Here is a 19,988-nt window from a genome sequence, read left to right as displayed (position 1 = left end):
TACTTTTTAGGAGCTATCAGGCATTTTCTTTGAGGTGATTTTGAAATTCATTGTGTTGTCCACATGGTGGCAGCCAAATCCCTCTTTGTCTCTTTCTTCTCACCATGCCAGCCAGGATTGGCATTGTCCCATTATGTGATGTTTAGGGACATGTTTCTTTAATCCCAGACTGATATGATCAGTTATCTGTGCATTGGATTGTTTTTTTTTTTTAAGATGTAGTCCTGGCTTTGTACCAGATTGTGGCTTTAATGAAAAACCACTAGGCTGTGTCTGGTTATTACTTACTGTACTATTTACGGTCCTTGTGACCCACATAACATTTTCTTCTCCTTGGTTGTTGACTCCGGCCATAAAATGTACTCATTAACTCTGTCGCTCAGCGTGCGAGGACTGGTGCAATAGGAGTGAAATGGGTTCAAGCTGTGGCAGCTGGTCAAAATCCTGCAGGGAAAATGAGACTTCAGACCAATTTATGACCATCATCTCGATGTGCGAGGTCATTTCAGAGCCCTCTTAACACACACACGTATACACACAGATGTCAAACATACCCATCGTCACCTATTGAGTGATTCACTGCAGCAGTGCAGCAAACGTATTCACAGCTGACCCTACCAATCTTGTGTCCTAGCTGAACAGTCTTCTGCAACAGAATGTCTTACTTTGCACTTTTCTATTCAAAGTGAACTACCAATAATGAAATTTGCTGCCAGCTATTCATCCTCTGAAACTCTCATAGCATTATAATACATATTTGACACAGAGGAGCTTTTGTATTTGCTCTTGAGCTCATGTTAGTGACTTGATTCATTGATTTCCTTAAATAATGATCACCAGCTAGGGTAGCCTTAGCAAACCATAATTAGCCTGGCTCCCTACATGAGAGGAGAGATTTCATCAGTTGCAATTGAACAAGCACTTAGCAAGCTGTGCACGTATGCATTATTTGAAAATCTTTCTGCAGTTTGTAGGCCTGTAGTGCATATTTTGTCAATTTCTCACTGTTTTGCTTATTAATAAACAAAATTTAGAGGGAAAAAGTTTGACATATTTATATCAGGCTTGCACACATTAACATTTTCTTTATTGCAACAAATGTGTTCATTTTTGGCATTGTAGCTACAGAGCTGTTAATCAACTATTATATTTATTGCAGCTCAGCTTTATTTCTGTCAGAGAAAACCAGAGCCTTTTAAATTGGTTGAAAAAGCCACAAACTCAATCAGACCCCTTCTGCATTATTCACCTCCTCATCATTCAGTATCACATTTTCTGGGTCTATAGCAGCTTAGTCAGTGTGCATGTTGATTAAAGCCAGGTCATGCACAAAAAGTGTGATTGCAGGGTTCAACAGAGACTTCTGGGGCGAGCCCACCACCGTGACAACTCTGGCTGCAAACCACGGCTGAAACACCCACAAACAGCAGAGAAAAATGATGCCACAGACATCCAAAATGGTGTAGGAGGAGGAGGATAGGAGTTTAATCTTCAGAATATGAAGCAAAGACCTGACTTCAATCCATAGCCCTTTCCTCTCTCCCTAAACCCAGCTGTCAAAGCCCCTGGCTTAATGCAAGCCCACAAAACCCCATCGACAGCAAACCCTATGACATTTCCTATCCCCCCCAATTTTTTGCGTCTCCCATTTCCTCATCTCTTCCTCTTTCTTTTGCACTTCATTTATGCTTCGTTCCTTACTTTTGCATGTGTTTCTTCTTAATTGACAGTCATACGAAAAACCATGACCCTATCCAAATCACAGCCTGAGGCAATGTATGTAATAAGCACACCTTGGTGTCAGGCATGTCTTATCCACATGGCGCTGCGATATTGAGTGCATTAATAACATGGCTGATATATTCTGTCAACACTGTCGTTGAATTTTAAACGCACCCCTCAATCAAACCAAGTGGAAATATCATACCTGCCAGTCAAGCTGGGCATTGTGGGAGATATCTCCTCAAATGGGCGTTCAGGAGGCCATATGGCACCATCCGGGGGGAGTGGCTGAATGTGAATAGGGATAGGGAGAACATGCAGTGCGTTTGAATACCGCTGACCTTATGTGCATGCTTTTCATCTAGGTTGAATTACCTGAATCGCATATGAACCAATGCACCTGGCTGGGGTTGCCATGGATACTGGGCCCCACAGTCTATTGCTCTCTTTCTCTTTCTCATCCTCGATCTCTCCCTCTCTCTCTCTCTCATACACACACATAGGCAATGTTCTCAAATCTGAAGATGTTGAGTTTTAGAGATATCCAGTGAATATTTTGCCGCTAACGTGCAGTATCAAGCTGCAGCTGCAAGGCAGAAATGTTATCTAACACATAGATTGTGCTGACCCAGACCTCTTGCTAATCTAGGCTGCAGGCAACCTGGTGTATTGGGCCATCTCAATCAATCCGTCAAGGTGTCAGCTCCTCCCTGCCTCCCTATCTTTTCCTCCTGCCAGGATTGTTTTGGCCAAATCCCTCCCCCTGCTTCTTCGATCTGACCATAAGTTCTTTCTTTAAGGTCCTTTTTTTTTTTCTTCTTCTCCTTCTTCTTCTTTTTTTAAGTCTTAATGCAACACCCACACTCACTCCCATTATCATTCCTCCTCAGACAGTCCTTGTTCAGGTATAGGTTTTATATGAAGCATGTGCGGTCTGAATTGAACAAATCAAGCAGGTGATGTTAGTGTGAATCCCCCTGTTTGTCTTGTGTCCTATTGAACTGCAAGTACAAGTACAAGTTTCCCACTTTACTTTACTAGGGATGCACAAATCTATGTCTCTGACACCACAGAAACTCCAATGTATGTTAAGAGAATCAGTGTAGAGGAAATAAAAGGCAGATCGTAAAAAGTAAAAAGAAAAGCATGTTTGTTTTTTGCTGAGGGTTTGGCTAAATGTTGGAGTAAGTGTTGCAAAGACAGTAATTTAGTTAGTCACCAACTCGTTGCACGTATGACTCAAGCTTTGAGCCCCAAAAGCACATCAAGAGGAGATCTTTGTATTCTTCAGTCATGATATTGCATAGTCCAGTCTCCAGATTTTTTTTTCAAATAAAAATATTAAATACAACCAAGGAATACAAATAATGTTTCACTGATAGTACAAACAGTAGTGTAAGTTTCCAATTTCTATTTTTCATTTTAAGCAGCATCATGTTGTTCTCTGGTCAATTTCTTTTGCACTGCTGCAGCATCTGTAATTTTCTTCTTTGTTTGCCACGAGTTTGGCGCTGGTCTCCAGTGCTTCTTTATCGGACTGTGTTTGGCTTCCCACAATCCATGTTTGTTGCAAGCAATTCGATTTCCACCTTCCGCCATGTTGTGCCGTAGATAAACCAGACTGATAGAAAAATCTGTCATCGAATTAGGGATTTGGAGAGAGATGACTGGATGCTTTCGTCTTCTACCACTTATCCGTTTCCAGGTTGGGGGGGGGTTCTGGAGCCCAGGAACCAAACCCGTGATGTTTGAGTTGTGGAGGCAGTAGCGCTAAGCACTATGCTGTCATCCTGCCGGACATTGGCTCATCCAAAAAAAAAAAAAAAAAAGCAAAACCCCCATCTTTTTGTTTTTAGCTTTTGATGTTTTCCAGCTTCTCAACCAAGAAATGGCTCACAGTCCCCCATACCTTTTTTCTTTTAGTGATCCAGTATGAGGTCAACACACAGACACACACACACACACTACGTGCTGGAGTGTGTGTGGACTTGCAGCAGTGCTCCTTCCCGTCATAACATGTCATTCTGGACACTATTACTCCCAACAGAGGCAGACACTGCAGCTCAGTGACTCAGAGCATAAGGTCATCTGTCAAACAGAGAAAGCAAGTGTGTGTTTATGTCTCTCTATGCAGAATGAGAATGCGCGTGTGTGTCTGGCTTGGCTTAAATTGTGCTCCGATATGGTGCATGAGTGTTTCTTCAACTTCAATATAATTATAATTGGATCTGTGTGTGTGTGTGTGTGTGTGTGCATCTGTAAGGATGTGGAGATTGATAAAAAGAACACAGGAAGCTGTCATTCACACAGGCAGATCACCATTACCTTACAAACCCTGCTCTCATCCCCTCACCTCCTCTTGCTGCTGAGTTCAAAGGTTGCCATGGCTACTGGCGTCCCAGTGGGAACACAATGCGCTCTGCCCTGGAGCCATCAGAGCAAGCATCTTCAGCGGGTGGGGAGGATATGTTGACCTCTGACCTGTCAAGGTCTTACCATAGAGACCAGGAGGGGAGGGTGAGGGGAGGGGGGGGGTTACAGGAATGAGGCTGTCCTGGGTTGTAAATTCAACTGATCCTCACTGAGAAGAAGCAATGGGCTGTGGTTGGAGTGGCCATATTGCTACTGAGCCCAGCAAATCGTGCCAGCTGCCTCCTGGATTTCAGAGGGCCCTAGGCAAGAGTGATAGCCGCCCTCTAATCCTCAGAGTCTCTCTTACCTCGCCTCCTCCATGTTTCTCAGATAGTGCATCTTTTGTGTCAGATCTTTGCAGCGGTCACTGCTGCCGCTTGTAAGGATGATGCTGGCTTTGTGTGTATGTGTGTAAATGTGAGACACAGGCTTGCAAACACACAAGAACCAGTAGAGAGGTGCCCTTATACTGTAAACCACACCTCAGATAGACACTATGATACAAATCAGGTAAAACGTTGCAATATTTATTCAAAGCATGGAGCATCAGGGTAATTGTCAAGTTTTCAGCTTAATTCTTCATTTTTCATCATTTGATCAGTTCATTTTACCGAAATGATCCAGCTGACCACCAGCTGACCTTCAGTGAATTTCTTTTGGACCACTTTTGTAGCTGTCCATTCAGTAGCAGAGCTTTCTTCTGCTTTTCAATTATTTTTTTCCACAGCATCTTCTAATGAGTGGTTGGAAAACTCCAGAAAAGTGAAAAAAGAAGAAATTGTTGAGACAATGCTGTTCATTCATATTTATTATTTCTTAGATTGTATTTGGAGAGATATTATATTTTGGAGAAAAATCACATTTACTTGTATTAACAGTATATTATGTTTTTGCAGTGTGTTGACATGAAAACAAAAAGTTTTACTTTTTTCTGACCATGGCAGTAAGAAGGTTCAAATCACAGCTTGATTCTCAAACGTTTCAACACAAGATTTGTCTCTCGACAGTCAAAAGATGGAAAAATATGAATGCAGAGAAAGAGAGCCAGAATATACGTGGGTGTGTGTTTCCATGCCTGTGTATGCATAGGGGAATAGGATGGGACAGTCAGGAGAAGGGTTATTTACTGCACGGCCCAGGCGACCTGTCCGTCCTCACGTCCAGCCCCAGCAGATTAAGATGCAGCCACTGGCGTCTGCCAGAGCAGGCTGAGATTGATGGGGAACACGGGGGCCACAGAGGCCCTGCAGAATTCTGAATAGAGCCTGTGGGCACCAGCCAGCCGCGCTGCTTGCAGACACCAGCTCCTATCCTTCTCACTCCTTCGCTCTTGTCACATTATTTTCTTTCTTATTTTTTTTCTGGCTTTTCTTTATCACTCTGTTGCTCTCCCTGGCAGTTTCTTTTTCTTTTCTCTCTGTCATTCTGGCCTTTCTGCATCCCTGTTTTTCTGTCACTCTATCGCCCCACTGTGCCCCCCAACCAGTATCACAGCCCCCTCTTGAATACGCTGCATCAGCAGCTTCAACAGATTTGGATATCATGAAGCTTCAGGTGTGTCAGCATCGTGTGTGTATGTGTGTGCATGCAGGAGAGAGGGCAACACCGAGGAGAAATATGCACTCAATAAATAATTCTCTGGTTAAGATGAGTAGCAGGAAAGTTAATGTCAGATGGATGCCTGTACGGGTGTGTGTGCTCTGGACCAACTGCTGCCTTTGAGCTGTCTGCACAGCTGAATGATTTTAGCTGAAGGAAAAAAAAAACAACCTGTAAATTATTGTCTCACAATGTGAACATCTACATGTGTGTTTGCATTTGCGGGTTGCTCCATGATAATCCTGATACAGGATTGATTAAAGGAGGAAAAGATGAGAACGGAAGATGGATGCTTGGGTATGTGTGTGTGCGTGTGTTTGTTTGTGTTTGTGTGTGTGTATGCTGAACAAACTGCACTGGCAGGGTTTTTGTTGGAGTCCCCTGGGCAGAAGACACATGAGTCAGCGGCCAGTAGGATTTATAGCCAATTGATTAAATTAGCATTTGTTCTGCTACTGGAGCAGCAGCCTGTCAGTACAAACATGCGCTTGAACACACACACTCCCACACGGGCAGACAAACACACACCTGTCCTGTGCGCCAACTGCAGTTAAGAAATGCGGAGCGAGAAAAACCAGACAATGAAGAAAGAAAGAAAAAAAAAAAAAGAAGAAGAAGCAAGAAGCAGTACACAATTAGCAATGATGTCAATAAGTCAACATGATTAACATCAGGATCACTGGGATGTAAATACTGGAAGGAACACACTGCACTCCTACAAGCATCCTTCCTGCAGCTCCTTCATGTGATACAGCGAGTGAGCAAGGGGGTCGCACACACTGGGCTTGCTGACAAGCCTTTTTTATGACATTCATCAAAGCCATCTGCCATTTTCCGCTCAATTAATTTGTTATGGGAAGTGGGATCAATTAAGTGCGCACCGTAATGGCTTTATATCCTTGTTTCCCTTTTATAGCCCAATATTTTCAGTGCTCCACTCTGGCATGAAAAGGCGAAATCGATATCCCTGGCTATTTTCCTCTCCTGTGGACTAATTTGTTTTTGCCACTCTCTTCCTGGCATGATAAACTGGCTGTAATGAGGGGTTAGGGCGAGGGGACAGACTAAACATAAACCCGCACTCGAAGCCAAGAAGCAAATCGGGCATGCGCCTTGCAACGCAGTCACCGAGACCAGGAAACTACCATCTCTAATCTACCGAGGTGTCATTTGGATGTCAGCAGCAGCACCATTTCCCACACTTAACTGAGGACTGAGTAGTATCAAGAGGGATTGACCTCTGGCCCAACACATCCATTTATCCAACACATTGGTCACCCGGAGAGGCAGTGAGTGGCTTAGGCGAAGGTTGCGATGGTGATGATAAGGACAATGGCGGGCTCATCCAGGACAGTTGGTTTGACAGTGATGGGTGGAGTGGTGTCGACTCGTGCCGCCATTAGCACGAGTGTCATGAGCAGCCCGGCACACTCCCCTTGCTCCCCTCGACCCTTCCGATGTATTGATCCCCTCCCCATTAAGCCTGCTGATGGGCTTGATGATATGATGAAGAAGTGGGGGAGTGATGTGCGTGTGTTTAAGGGCGTGCTTCTGCATGACTTCAGAGCAGGTTGAGTGACCCATCATTACTCCTGCAGCAGGCCTCATGACATTGCCATATTGATTTTGACATCATCTGGGTGGGATGCGCTTCACAGGCTGGGTCTTAAACCAGGCGGCCAGAATGTCACCTTGTTTGTGTCAGCGGACTTACAGGGCCACCAAGGGCCTAACTCCACATCCTGAGGCTGAGGCAAAGTCTTATTTAAGATATGATTTTAAAGGCTTGCGCTTTAAAGGCTAGTTAAAATAGAATTTTATTTCGTAAAATACTCTGTTGCTCTGCAGAATCCCTCTGTCAACACTATTCTCGAGATACTGCAACCTCACAGTGACAGCATGACACAAATCACTCTGCCGGCTGCTGCATGTCAAGAAACAGATAATGCATGTGCGATACAACTTTGCCACTTTTGTATTTCGGTGTGTGTGTGTTCAGAATAGATTTCCAAGAAATGGCACGTTAATTAGCAAGCTTTTGAGGAGTTGGAAACCATGTTTGTTACCACTGTGAAAATGTGACTTCAAATGAATGTTAAGCATTTCTCTGTGGATGCTCAATATTCATGTGAAAGATCCCACACTGCAGATAACAGTCTGTTGGTGCATCATAGTCAGTTTTGCAGATGTTTAAACTATTGTTGCTGAAAACTGCTGGGATTCCCATTTAATAGCCATGTTTGCAGGCTTACCTTTCACCACAGAGGTCACAGCCTCCCATTGTTTTCAAAAATGCATTTAAGCAGTTGTTGCTGTTCTGGCAGACATAATTCATCACTTGATGGATTATGACCCTTTTAATTTTACCAAACACAGCTTTGTAGCTCCATAAAGTCACAATCATTTCATTTGTATTGAAAGTAGCTCTGCTCTACCAGAACTGAAAGTGAAGAAATCAATGCCCGTCTCCACCTAAATTTCCCCGCCACTCTGTCTTAAGTTAGTGTTTTGACACTTCACTGCGGCGAGAAGAAATATGTAACAGTGCCCATTAATGGATTTTTTTTTAACAATAGGTGGCTACAAGCTCTGGGAGGTAACACAAATACAAACCTGCTTGCTAGTTGCTTTGATAGAGCCCAGTTCGGACGTTTTGTGGATACACAGACGTTACACAATCGTTTTAGCAGGATTTTTTAACTAAAAAGAACTAAAAGTTGAAATATGATGCTCACTGACAATGCCATGCTCAGTAGTTGTACTGTGTAGACACTAGATAATTTCGCACTAACTCAGAGCCATCTGTCAAATTAGAATTTTCAAAACTTTTGAAAAATAGATATTAAATGTGCAAGAAAAATTTTGAGTGTGCTCCTGTGGTTGTTAGCGTTTCTGTGTTAGCTGTAGGAGGTCAGGCTCAAAGTGGGCTGGCCACCAGAGATGAAGGGTCAGCCTGATGGCCACAAGTTTCATTCATAATCAGTTGGCCAGCGCTTGCTCGAAGCAGTGGGCGGGAGGGGGAGCAGGTCTTGGCTACCTGTCAAGACCAGCCACAGATTAAAACTCCATCGATCCGGCTCTAATTTATTTATCAATTCAACAGAAAATCAAACATTGACCTCGTTCTTTGAAAATCCCCCCTTTTAATCTTGTACGCAGTGACTTGAATACAAAACAAGCGGTCAAATGCGAGGCTTTTTATTCCAAAAAGTTGCACAAGTTTCAGTGAGGCAGCATCTTTCTCTTTCTTCCTCTTGCTTTGGAGTTCAAAAGAAAGTGATTCACTTCATCTGCTGCTTTGCTGCATCTCCAAAACCCTTAGGAGTTTTATTTCTCACAATAAACTCACTCATACATTTCTCTTTGCCACGCCAAGGCATCAGTTTCCCACTCCATCATCTGTATTCCTGTCACTCCTCCTGCTCTTCTGATCTTTTCTTCCCTCTCTGGCTATCACCGGGTGCTGTCTTTAATTTCAGCACATATTCCAAAACATACCTATGCACTGTAACATTCTTATCGCCCCATCAAAAGCTCGACTCCACGTCCCTGCCCTCCTCTGTCCGGCAAATCCTGCTGACTGCAAAAAATCTCAAACCGTATCATTTTCCCTTCCCTCCATCTTTCCTTCCCTGTTCTGCCCCCTTGACTGACTTCTGCTTCGACTGAATAATAAGGCCTCCTTGCTCACACTCATGTCAAACATCCTCTCCTTCCTCATCCCCTCATTTCGTTCCCTGCTCTCCATCGTCCGACTCACCCCACCCTGAACCCTCCCCATGACTGGCCCTGTAATCCAATTAAAAGCACATTAGGCCCAAATGAATAGCAGTAGATTTAATTAGCTGCTGACGAAGGTTGGCTGCCTGGCAGTTGGGTGGGTGGATGGGGTGCAGAGGCTCATGGGGAAGACCTGCCGATATCGCAGGGGTAGGCGGTGATTTTGCATGCGCTGCTACTGTAGATGGAATAAAGTCATTTACTTCACCCTGCAGGATTTTCGTAAAAACCCCTCTTAAAGGAATAGCCCAGCAGATATCTATTGTATGAAATATTTAGGTCTCGCCGCAGCCTGGCTATTTTTCAGGTCAAGATGTGACTGTTGAGGCTCATTGGAGGTGTCTCCTGCTGCAGCAAAATGTTCTCCTCTTGGCCTCCTTTTCTACTAGTCTTCCCCTCACTTTCATAATCTAGATGCAGGTTTCCTGCTGTAGCCTCCCAATGTGCACATTCAGCATAATAGTCAGTGTAACCCACTGTGGCATTTGCATCATGCCCCTGTGAGAGTTTGTGTGTGTGTGGATGTGTGTTCAGATCCTAATGAAGAGAGACGGTCTCTGCTGGGGTCCATTTTTACACCACTGGAGGTCTCAGGTAGAACAGGTGGACAGCCGGTATATCCTGGTGCTCACTTCATTGCCCGATTGCATGTTTGTTAATGTGTTTTTATGTGTTCATGCATGCAAGCCTGCTTTTGAGCATGTGCTCAAATGTGTGCACACATCTCTGCACATACATACATACATAAAAGTGTGTGTGTGTATGAAATGAGATCCAGGTCCTGGCCTCTCCATTTCTCTCTGCAGGTAATAAAAATATAGAGTGCCCTCCAGATCCCTTTATAGAGAGAGAGTTGAGACCGCAGCGAAATCTAGGACAGGCTCCATTGATTTGGAGGCTACAGTATTACTAGCCATCACAGCCAAGGCAATATGAGAGGCCTTTTTTAAATCACACAGCTACCCTGAGCCCAGAGGGACAGAGAGAAGGCACAGAGAATGAGAGAGAGAGAGAGTGAGGAGAGGAGCAGGGATAATTGGGAAAACTATCTTTATTTTGTTTACTCTCCCTGCCGCTGTTGCCTCGTTGCTCTTATTTTATCACAGAGAGAAATAACATTTCACATTTCTCCTCACATTTATTCGCAGTGTCTTCACATTTTGCAACATTGATGATCAAGCTCAGCATCTTTAAATGGACATAGAAGATATAACATGAGCGCCGCAACATTTTCGGCGTCCCCATCCCTCAGTACTCACGTCTTTATATATAGCTGTGTTCTTTTTGTTATTTGTGTTGAGCCTGCTGGGGTGTGTGATATCACTCCCGGGTCCATTGCACCTGCTAAAAGCCTATTATATGATTTCCCAATCAGAGGAAAAGACAGGGTTTCTGCTCTCATTTGGTTTCAGTCCAACAGCAGTGATTGGTACCATTTCAGGGCCCAGGGTTTTCACACTTCAAAGGTGTGTACAAATGACAAAAAGTGTTTTCATACTGTCTCCTTCTTCTGGATTGGCCTCCTCCAGATCTCAGAGAGCACTGGAGTGTTTTGGGTCAGGCTGGGAACTGACTCCCCCTGTCTGGCTAAATAAGATAAGACCCTGTCATTGTATCCTTCCACTGCATAACCCTGACCACATCAAATATTCATGGGCCACAGCAGACTCTTAAGTAAACTGGCCAATTTGTTGCGGAAGATGTGCATTAAGATTGGCTGAACTGATATGTGGCTGGGCCCCCAGGGACGGCCCGGACGGGGACAGGCGGCTGCCATTTTGGCTCTCCTGTCTCTATTGTTGCCCCCGTCAGAGCAGCAAGGGACGGGAAGCAGCACGTGGCGGTCTGTCTGACGGTAATAGGCTGGGTGTGAATGGAGGGCAAGAGAGGACGGGGCAGGAAAACAAAAATGGATGGAAGATAATGAGAGGTCACAAGCTGTCTTTCAATCAGACGTGTGCTGTGAGAGAGTTAAGGCGGAAGAGGACAACAATGAAGATAAGAGGTGGAGTCATGTTTGAATGACAAAAGATATGAAGTGGTGCGCTGGTGGGGGTTTGAGCTGGAGGGGAACAAAGGGCAGAGTGGCACGGTTGATAGTCATCATGTGACAGCCATCATGTGACGCCTGCTAAAAGCACACGGATGAATGGTAACAACTTAATAGATCATATCACAGGGACAAACAAACCAAGAGAACGTGTGTGGTAAGCACACACACTCGATCACAGCAACACAACATGCACTTGAAAGATGAATCTCTAAACAATAGATATCAAGGATGCCCCATCTCCATTTTATATCTCCTTGAGGACAGAAGTTGACAAATCACTAAAGCACATTTTTATTTTGCTTCATGGGCACGGAAGTTGAGCAGCAGACGAGGAAAGACACAGCTTTACGCTCAGTGATTCCCTGTAGGGCATCGGATGGAAATGAGTTGAGAATGTTGTCTGAAAGAAGAGGATGAAAAGTACAAAATGGGTAGATGAAGCTCATAAAATCCTAACTCATAAAACTGTTGAGCAGATCTGAGACAAGAAGATTCCTTGCGGCAGGAGGAGAAGGCAAGAGGCGGGCGCAGAGGGGGCTGTAATCCTCAGCAGCAGCAGGAGTGAGATCACGATCTGTGGCCGGCGAGTGGGCGGCGGGGACAGAGATGGCAGGGCCTGGCACAGCTATTAGGTCACTTCCGCAGAGGACCGGCGGGTGTTTAGAGAACGACCTGGTAGCCGGGTGACCCCTGACAGCCTGCTCGTCATCTGGCACCAGGAAACTCTGGGGGATCGGCGAGGAGCTTGTTGTGAATATTAAATGTGACATTCACTTGCAGACAGAGAGGAAAAGAGATAGAGGGAATGATAATTTGAGGTGAAAATGGCTAACATTTATTTCCTGTGGAGATGGTATCACTCTTTGTGTAGCATTTAATTTTTTCTCCATGAATTGTTGGTGAAATTTTCTGCACTTGAAAGAGCTAATTCCTTATGTTCTCTGAAAGGAGCTCGGTTATTGCTTCAATAGGCGAGCTGGTGAATGAGGCCATTTACATGCTAATAGCCACGCAGGGCAATTTTCTTATAATGCATGTAAATTAACACATTTGCTGGATCTATGTTGGCCAAATATAAACAGTAAACAATGTGCTGACTTCATGTCAACGTTTCACTTTATTTATTCATCCAGTAATTAAACACTGCCGATGTGCACCATTGGTAGGCTCTTTAGCATGATGAGCACTAATTAGGAAAAGAACGAATCTCACACACCTGTACTTCAAAAGGATTTGCAGATCCGGCATTTGTACCGTGAATATATGAAAGCCTCTGCTTAGATATGGAAAACATATAATGTTCACATGTGTGGGAGTTTGTGTACAAGAGCAGTTTAATAAAGTAGGAGCAGAAAATGTATGAGAGAAAGGAAAAAAAAGGTATATGTCAAGCCAGCGTGTGTGTGGGTGTGAATTAGGATTATTCTGAGCCCTGCCATGTGTAAACAGGCAGGCAGGTTTGTTTCAAGAATGATGAGAAAGAGCAAGTAAAGCAGCACAAATAAGAAGCAGAAGCCTGCAGAAGCCATGAGAACAATGATTGTGTTTTTGTTTCCTGACTTATAAGTTGCAGGCCTGCCTGCGAAGGAGGAGCAGAAATCTCCCATTTGTGTTTTGAAAGAGGGAGAATCATTGTATGTTGTGTATTTTTGCCTCAGGAACTGATGTACAATATGCAAGTAACCACCACTGGCCCTGTGTGAACTTGGCACACAAATGCCACTGTCACAAACGTCGCCGCTTCCAAACATGGACACTTCTAGTGCTATTTTCAGATAGAAAATTAGAAGAAAAGGCCCAAAAATGTTTGCAAACAGTGAAAGTAAAAGAAAATCTTCTGCATCACTTTATGCGCTTATTGTAAAAAAAGTAAGAGAAATTATAATTTATGTATATATAATGTGGACAGATATTTTTGGGTTCATTTTCTCAGATATAACAGAATGACCTTAATTACAGAGGCACTTGAGCAGCCAACTTAATAATTATTCAGTCATGTTTAGTTGGAGGACAAAAAGAAATGTTTGTCGTGAAGTGAAATATGTGTGTTTTCATACATTCGGAATATGTGTCTATTCCTGAATAAGTGTGTTTAATGGTGTGCTCGTGTCTGTGTGTGTGTGTGTGACCGACTCAGAGGTCATTCATATAAAAAGTAGAGAGGGCATTTTGAGTGAGAAAGGAAATCCAATTAGGACCCCTGTACGGTCCTTGTGGCATTTAACAAATAACTCTCCCTTCCCCTGCGCCAACCGGGTGAGCAAGCCCCGCCGCACTAATAATAATGCACTCGTTCTAAGTTATAGTCTTATACTGTATTATGTCTCCTATCTGTCCGATAAGAGCTACGTTTCCATTCGCAGCCATGATGAAAGCATTAGTCAAAACCTACTGTAACGACCAATCATGTGTGGTTTTATCCATCATGTGTTTATGCATGTGCACACACACACACACACCAGAAGGGCCATCCATTCCCTGAAATACTAGTATTATCCCAAGGTGGATAAAAAAAAATCAATGAAAAGCAATATTCCTATTGGATTTAGTTTATGCCATCGACCTATTTCAGTGAGTCAGAGTGTAGATCATCTGTGTGGCGGTGAATGGATGACCTGCTAACCTCCATCCAGGGTCACTGCCTCAACGCTGCGCCTGAAGAATAAGGTTTCCTGGGCGACAAACACATCACAGGCAGAAATGCAGCTCCCTGTTTGAGCATCTTCTGTCAAATGTCAGCGGGAAGAGAGTTTATATATTTTTTTTAAAGCATCGTAAAAAAGCAGAAAATGTAACGTTCATATATCAGTTTCACTTTTTATTGTTGTTTTATTTCACAAAACCGATGAAACGTGTCCAAGTAATCGCTCCCTGTCATAGCATTTTCAACTTCAGGCAGTGGCTTATTGGTGTTTTGGAAATGGCCCAACAAATGAATCATCGAACCTCCAAAGACACATCAGGTGATGCCCCCAAAGACCCTAACCAGGCCCCTGGTGTCAGCTGTTGCTTTGTCTTTCTGTCCCTTCCCACCCAAGTGTCTCCACAGCCTGTATATCTGAACCTGCTGTCACAAAGTGACATGGTGGCAGGAGACCAACCTGGTGACTCGTCTGGGAAGATAATGAGTTCCCATAGGCCAGAGATAGGCTTCCCAGTGCGTGTGTGTTGAATGAAGGTGTGCATGTGTGTCTTTTCTTGTTATTAAAGTCGAGAGAGACAGAAAGAAAGAAACAGGGGAAATCCTTTAAACTTGAGACTTCAAATCGGCCCAGTTTGCTCAACCTCCAGCAAGATTTGGCTGTAATGAGGACTGGTTTTGCTCCTTCTGTCTGCTGCACTATGTCGGCTTCTCTCTTTCTTTTTCCGTCTCTGCTCTCCACAGTTGATGGTACAGACAACAGATCACTCCCATGAGACCTAGCCCTAAAACGTTATCCATCATGTTGACAGCAGCACAGCTCAAGACTCTTAAAGTGGAGAAAATATCATGTTCTACACACAGATAAACTCCTCCTCGAGCTCTTCTATGCTTCGCTTTTCTCTTCTGTTGCTCCACATCTTTCTCACTTTCCCTGACAGGCCAGGTGATAGAGAAGAAGGCGACATCTTGTCACTGAAAGGTTAGCTTATATTAAAAAAAGTCACAGTTTTCATGACCAAATGGCGCCCTAAATCCATATTTATCTGGCAGATACGAGGGCACTTCCACTTTAGCCCACAAAAGCAGGAGCACTGTGATACAAGTCAACAGGCGATTGCTGGCCGTTTGTCATCCTGCCTGTATATGTCCTTGTAAAAATAAAACCGTAAATATACAAGTTTGGACAAGAGGGAAGGGGTGAGATATATGATGGAAGAAAGGCAGGCAGGAAGGATTACAATGGGGGGAAGGGATTTAAAGGGAAAAGGCCTCAATAAAAATCCTCTTGTAACTCGAGAAGTTGAAGAAATTGTGTGCTCATCATTAAGTGCATCATAAACATCTTGCCCCCATTTTCTTCGTGCACTGCATTATAGTTCATTTCAGGTGTTTTCAGTTTAAGTGATATGACCTGTAGACGGACGAAACACTCTCCAACCCCACTGAGTTGCAGCATTTGTGCTAAAGTCGCAGAGGATGTGCTTGGCAAACTGGCAAGACACTCAGAGTCGTGCAGGACAAGTCATGAAAAGACTCAAGTGCAACTTATGCTTCTCCTCTGGGGCTCTGACTGCATTCAATTACAACTCTTCCAAGGTCCGCTCGGGCTGAATGAAGCCGAAGGTAAAGGGGAGAGATGGAGAGAGGGATGGGGGACGAATGTGTTGAAGTGTGTGACGACTCTGTAAGGAATGATAAAGAGACAGAAAGAGAAAGACTGCTTCTTTTACTGCACCAAGGCCGACATGCTTGAATTTATGGACATGGAGTGTGTGCACTGTATACGAGTGTGTGACTACAAGCATCCTGACTTCACTGCCGACCTTGCGAAACTCCTAAAAAACTGTGTTTGAATTCATCGGGTGCAATGGCTCTTGCCATTTCCTGTAGGTTTATTAAGTGCGGAGAAACACACAGACATTTGAAGAGGGTGTTAAAGGACAGATCTGCTCTCAGACACTCCTACACAGCAATATATCATAAATCTGTGATCTTCAAGGCATTCAGGAATTATTTTGCGATTAAATGCCGCAGCCTCATTTTTATGATTTTCTCTCTTTGTGAAGGATTTCTTGCTGCAAACGTGCTGAACAATGGCATGAAATACCATTTTAATTATTATTTAATGTTTTTTTTCCTCCATCATATCCTACCCTGTTTCTTGAGATTGTTTTGTCTCTGTTCTTTGCTTTATTTTGATATACTCTCTCCTTCAATTCCTGCCCTCGAGTGGTTCCTGCGTCCCACCTGTGCTTTTCAATGTGTTCCCTTTTCACAGTGACACTTTAATGATGAACAGAGGCAACTGGTTGTGAATGTGCACTTATGTTGTTGCAGATCCCCCCCACCACGAGAAGCAATGTGAAGCTAAAGTTTTGCACATGGGTCTCAATTTTTGTAGATACCAAGCAGATTTGACTTTATTCCACCGATAAATTAGTAGTGGAACAACACACAAAAATAGAAATGGGAGAAACTGCCAGCAAACGAAAATGGAAACAATGTAGGATTTCAACGTTGAAGCTCTCCTCTGACTGATGCGCAAGTATAAATACAATTAGATGCAGAAAATGCTGAATTTTTTACTGTGTGTTGGACTCCATAGACTCAAATGCAACTTGGTTTGAGTTTAATACTGATAAGCCAAGACAATGGTTGTGCTGCTGTTTTAAAGTGCAAAATAGCTATAGGAGTGAAACAGAAAGTTCCAGGTAGTGCAAAGCCGGATGAGGCAATACAAATCAAAAAAGATCTATTAAAACATACAAATGCATCTAGATTTTTAAAATAATAGAAAGAAATAGCAGAGGCACTGGAATAGAAATAAAAACATGAATGCATGACATCCTGCAGCAAAAGAGTGTCTACGGTGCGCACATGAAACATACAGTAGAAGATACTGTACATGTGAAGTGACTCCACAGCCTGATTTGTGTATAATGATCAGCTAACAGTGAAGTTGGTGAGGGGGAGGTGAATTTTCTATTCACAGCAGAAGAGAAGGAGCGAGAGGAAAATAAACCCTGAAAGGAATAGTCAGAATGTGACGGCGGAGCAACAACCTTGAAACCTTAGGTGGGCGAGAGATGAGCCTGAGGGAGCTTTATGTAAGTGAGCGGAAGAGCAATGTAGATCATGGGCCTATTGCAGTGCAGTGACAAAAGCCGGCACCCAGGGACAAGGAAGCATGTGACTTCGGTTCACCGGCCTGCATTTCTTCACACCATAGTGTGCAAAGAACATAAAGGAGCGTGAAAATCAAATGCATGACTGACACAAGTGTGACAGTTTATGTTTCCATGCAGACATTTTCAGTGTCAACATGTGACTTCTTTCATGCAGATATTAGGAGTCATGCTGGATTCAGTATCTCCGGATGAAAATCTCAAGTGTCAGATTTTAGTTTTGACCCTCCCGAATGAACCTTAACCTTAAGTTGAACACCTTGAGGTGCTGCTGAAAGTTTGGAAATTCAGTAAGCAGAGGCTCAGATTTTCCTTTTTGAACTCTCAATTCGTGCGCTGTGCCATTTTGTCGACAGTGTTAGGACCACGCAGACACAAGCACAAAATATGCACACAGGCTCGCACACATCCCTTCTTTCCCTTTAGGACAGCATCTATTGGATGAAAGGTGCAGCCCCCCCCCCTCCTTCCCTCCACACCCGCTCCTCTCTCCTCTCTCAGTTGTCAAACATCAAAAAGAAGGGTGCTGTCTCCAGAAAGTCACTCCCTGGGCTCACAGGGAGGGATTCTTTCTTTCCTTTTTTTTTTGTAGAGGCTGAGCTGGTTAGAAAAAGGGAAGATGGCCGACGTGGCTGTGAGCCTGGTGCATTTTTCAGTCCTTATGTGATGGGCGAAGACGAGGTTCTGCTGATTAGTTTGAGAATGTTCTAAAGAAAGACAGAAGGTGCCAAGCCGCCGCCTGCAGCGAAGTTGCACAGAGAAGTGTGCGTGTGTGTGCGTGTGTGTGTTGGTAAGGAAAAAGAGAAAGAGACAGAGAGATTGTGGACTGGTGCAACTATTAAGTCATTTCTTATACTCGCCTTTGAGTGTCTTGTCTTTGATGCTGTAAAAAAAGAAAAGGCAGAAAGACAAACGCTCCTCCCACACAGACATCATTAAGCAACAGAGGGATTGTCTCTCAAGTTGGATGAGGAGGATGAGGAGCAGGGTGGTTGCGAACACGATGAAGACAGGAGATGAAGAAGTAATACACAAAGAAACAACACTGTTGATTTGTATCACAATCTTGGCATTTTGTTGTCTTTGTTCCACAACACTAACACGTCTGTAGCACATTTGGTTAGTTAAGAGCCCTGCTGCGTTACTGAAGGCTAATTTACCAACTCGGCGTCATCTGCCAAATCATTTGTTGGAGCGTGTTTTACCTCTTGCCAGTTTTATTCTTGTTTTAGCAACCAGTTATTATCACAGACGCACAGGTAGCAGCAGCAACAACAGTAGTGCTTGAATGAGGATATTATATAAATGGTACTAATGCCAGTGAAGAAATAAGTATTCAGATCCTAAAAGTAGCATTGCCACAAAGCAGGAAATACTGCATTACAAGTAATCCAAATTATCATGTCAAAATAAATCAGCATGATTAGAAAAATGCATTTCTTTATTGCAATTTGCATGTATTTGCATATTTGTTCAAGTGGAAAAGCTTATAACGGAGGATGTCCCAGGCTAAATTGATGTCATGAAAATGCCTTCTTATCTCTTTGTCCTCCCCTGAAAAGAAGTAACGTTTTACAGTAAAAAAAAAACAAGGATGAACTTCGAGGAAGAACTATGATTAAAATCATCAAATCCCTTCTACGTCTGTCGGAACCACCTGTGTGAAATTTCAGGCCTGAACATTTCCTTTATTGTTTATTTTATTATTTTTAATCATTTCTTTTCTTGTGTCACACTTTTCACAGACAATCAGCATCCGCTCAGTGTCCAAATGAGGAATGGATGGATGACCTCTGGAGCCCTCCAAAGGTAGGGAGTCGCCATGGCTTTACCGAAATCTGTGTGAAAATTGCCCTACTCCCCTTCTCGCTTTGTTCATTAGCCCTGTAAAAGTTGTTCTAATTTGTTTTTGGTGTCAGTCTCTTATTCCACGTCTTCAATAAATGTTAGTTTTTTCCAAATGATGGTCACATTAAGAGGAAAATAGAGCATAAAGCAGGAGCTGCATTAGGTGTGTGACTGACTGTATAGCAGCATAATCACAACAGGTATAAAAGTGGCAGTATTAGTATTAGCAGAGTACTACAGGCAGTAATGACTGTGATCATGGCAGTAGCAGGATGGGTAGCAGAAGAAGCAGCAGCAGCAGCAGCAGCAGCAGCAGATACAGATCTGTCAGCCGGTGAGCCGTGTGCCATCACCGTAACTGATTTTGTGTTTACTTCTCGTCCTCAGTGCAACCATTAAACTATAAAATCTACATTAAGCGGTCAGGGCATTTGACACAAAGAGCCACGCACTTGATCATACTAGATAACACCAGATTGGGATTTTGATTAATGTGTCAGTCAGAGAGGCCATGAATAACATTACTGAGAGCATGTTGGTATGAAGTCCTGAGTGTGCTTTGATAGCCACTGAAACAGGACAGAAAAATTTGTTTTTGGACAATAATTTAACTATACGAAGCTTAAAAGTCTTTCTTTTTCTTTTTCTTTTTTTTTTAGCCATGTCTTTGTGTTTGAACTACACAGACTGGATGATATTGAATAATGACCCCTGAATTCCACTTTAGATGCTAAAACCAGTCAAA

At 43.4% G+C, this 19,988-nt stretch overlaps 1 protein-coding gene across 2 annotated transcripts in view; it reads left to right on the top strand.

Annotated features, from left to right (window-relative positions):
* LOC115051426 (Krueppel-like factor 7) overlaps positions 1-19,988 on the top strand; it is a 77,109-nt gene that overhangs the window by 1,162 nt on the left and 55,959 nt on the right. For both annotated transcript variants that reach the window (XM_029514837.1, XM_029514828.1), the window contains one exon: positions 19,141-19,204. In XM_029514837.1, the coding sequence (XP_029370697.1) occupies positions 19,178-19,204 (27 nt within the window). In that variant the 5' untranslated portion in view covers positions 19,141-19,177. The remainder of the gene's footprint in view (positions 1-19,140; positions 19,205-19,988) is intronic.

The sequence above is a fragment of the Echeneis naucrates genome, chromosome 2 (assembly GCF_900963305.1).
Source record: "Echeneis naucrates chromosome 2, fEcheNa1.1, whole genome shotgun sequence".
NCBI lineage: Eukaryota > Metazoa > Chordata > Actinopteri > Carangiformes > Echeneidae > Echeneis > Echeneis naucrates.
This window is presented reverse-complemented; position numbering and strand designations above follow the sequence as displayed.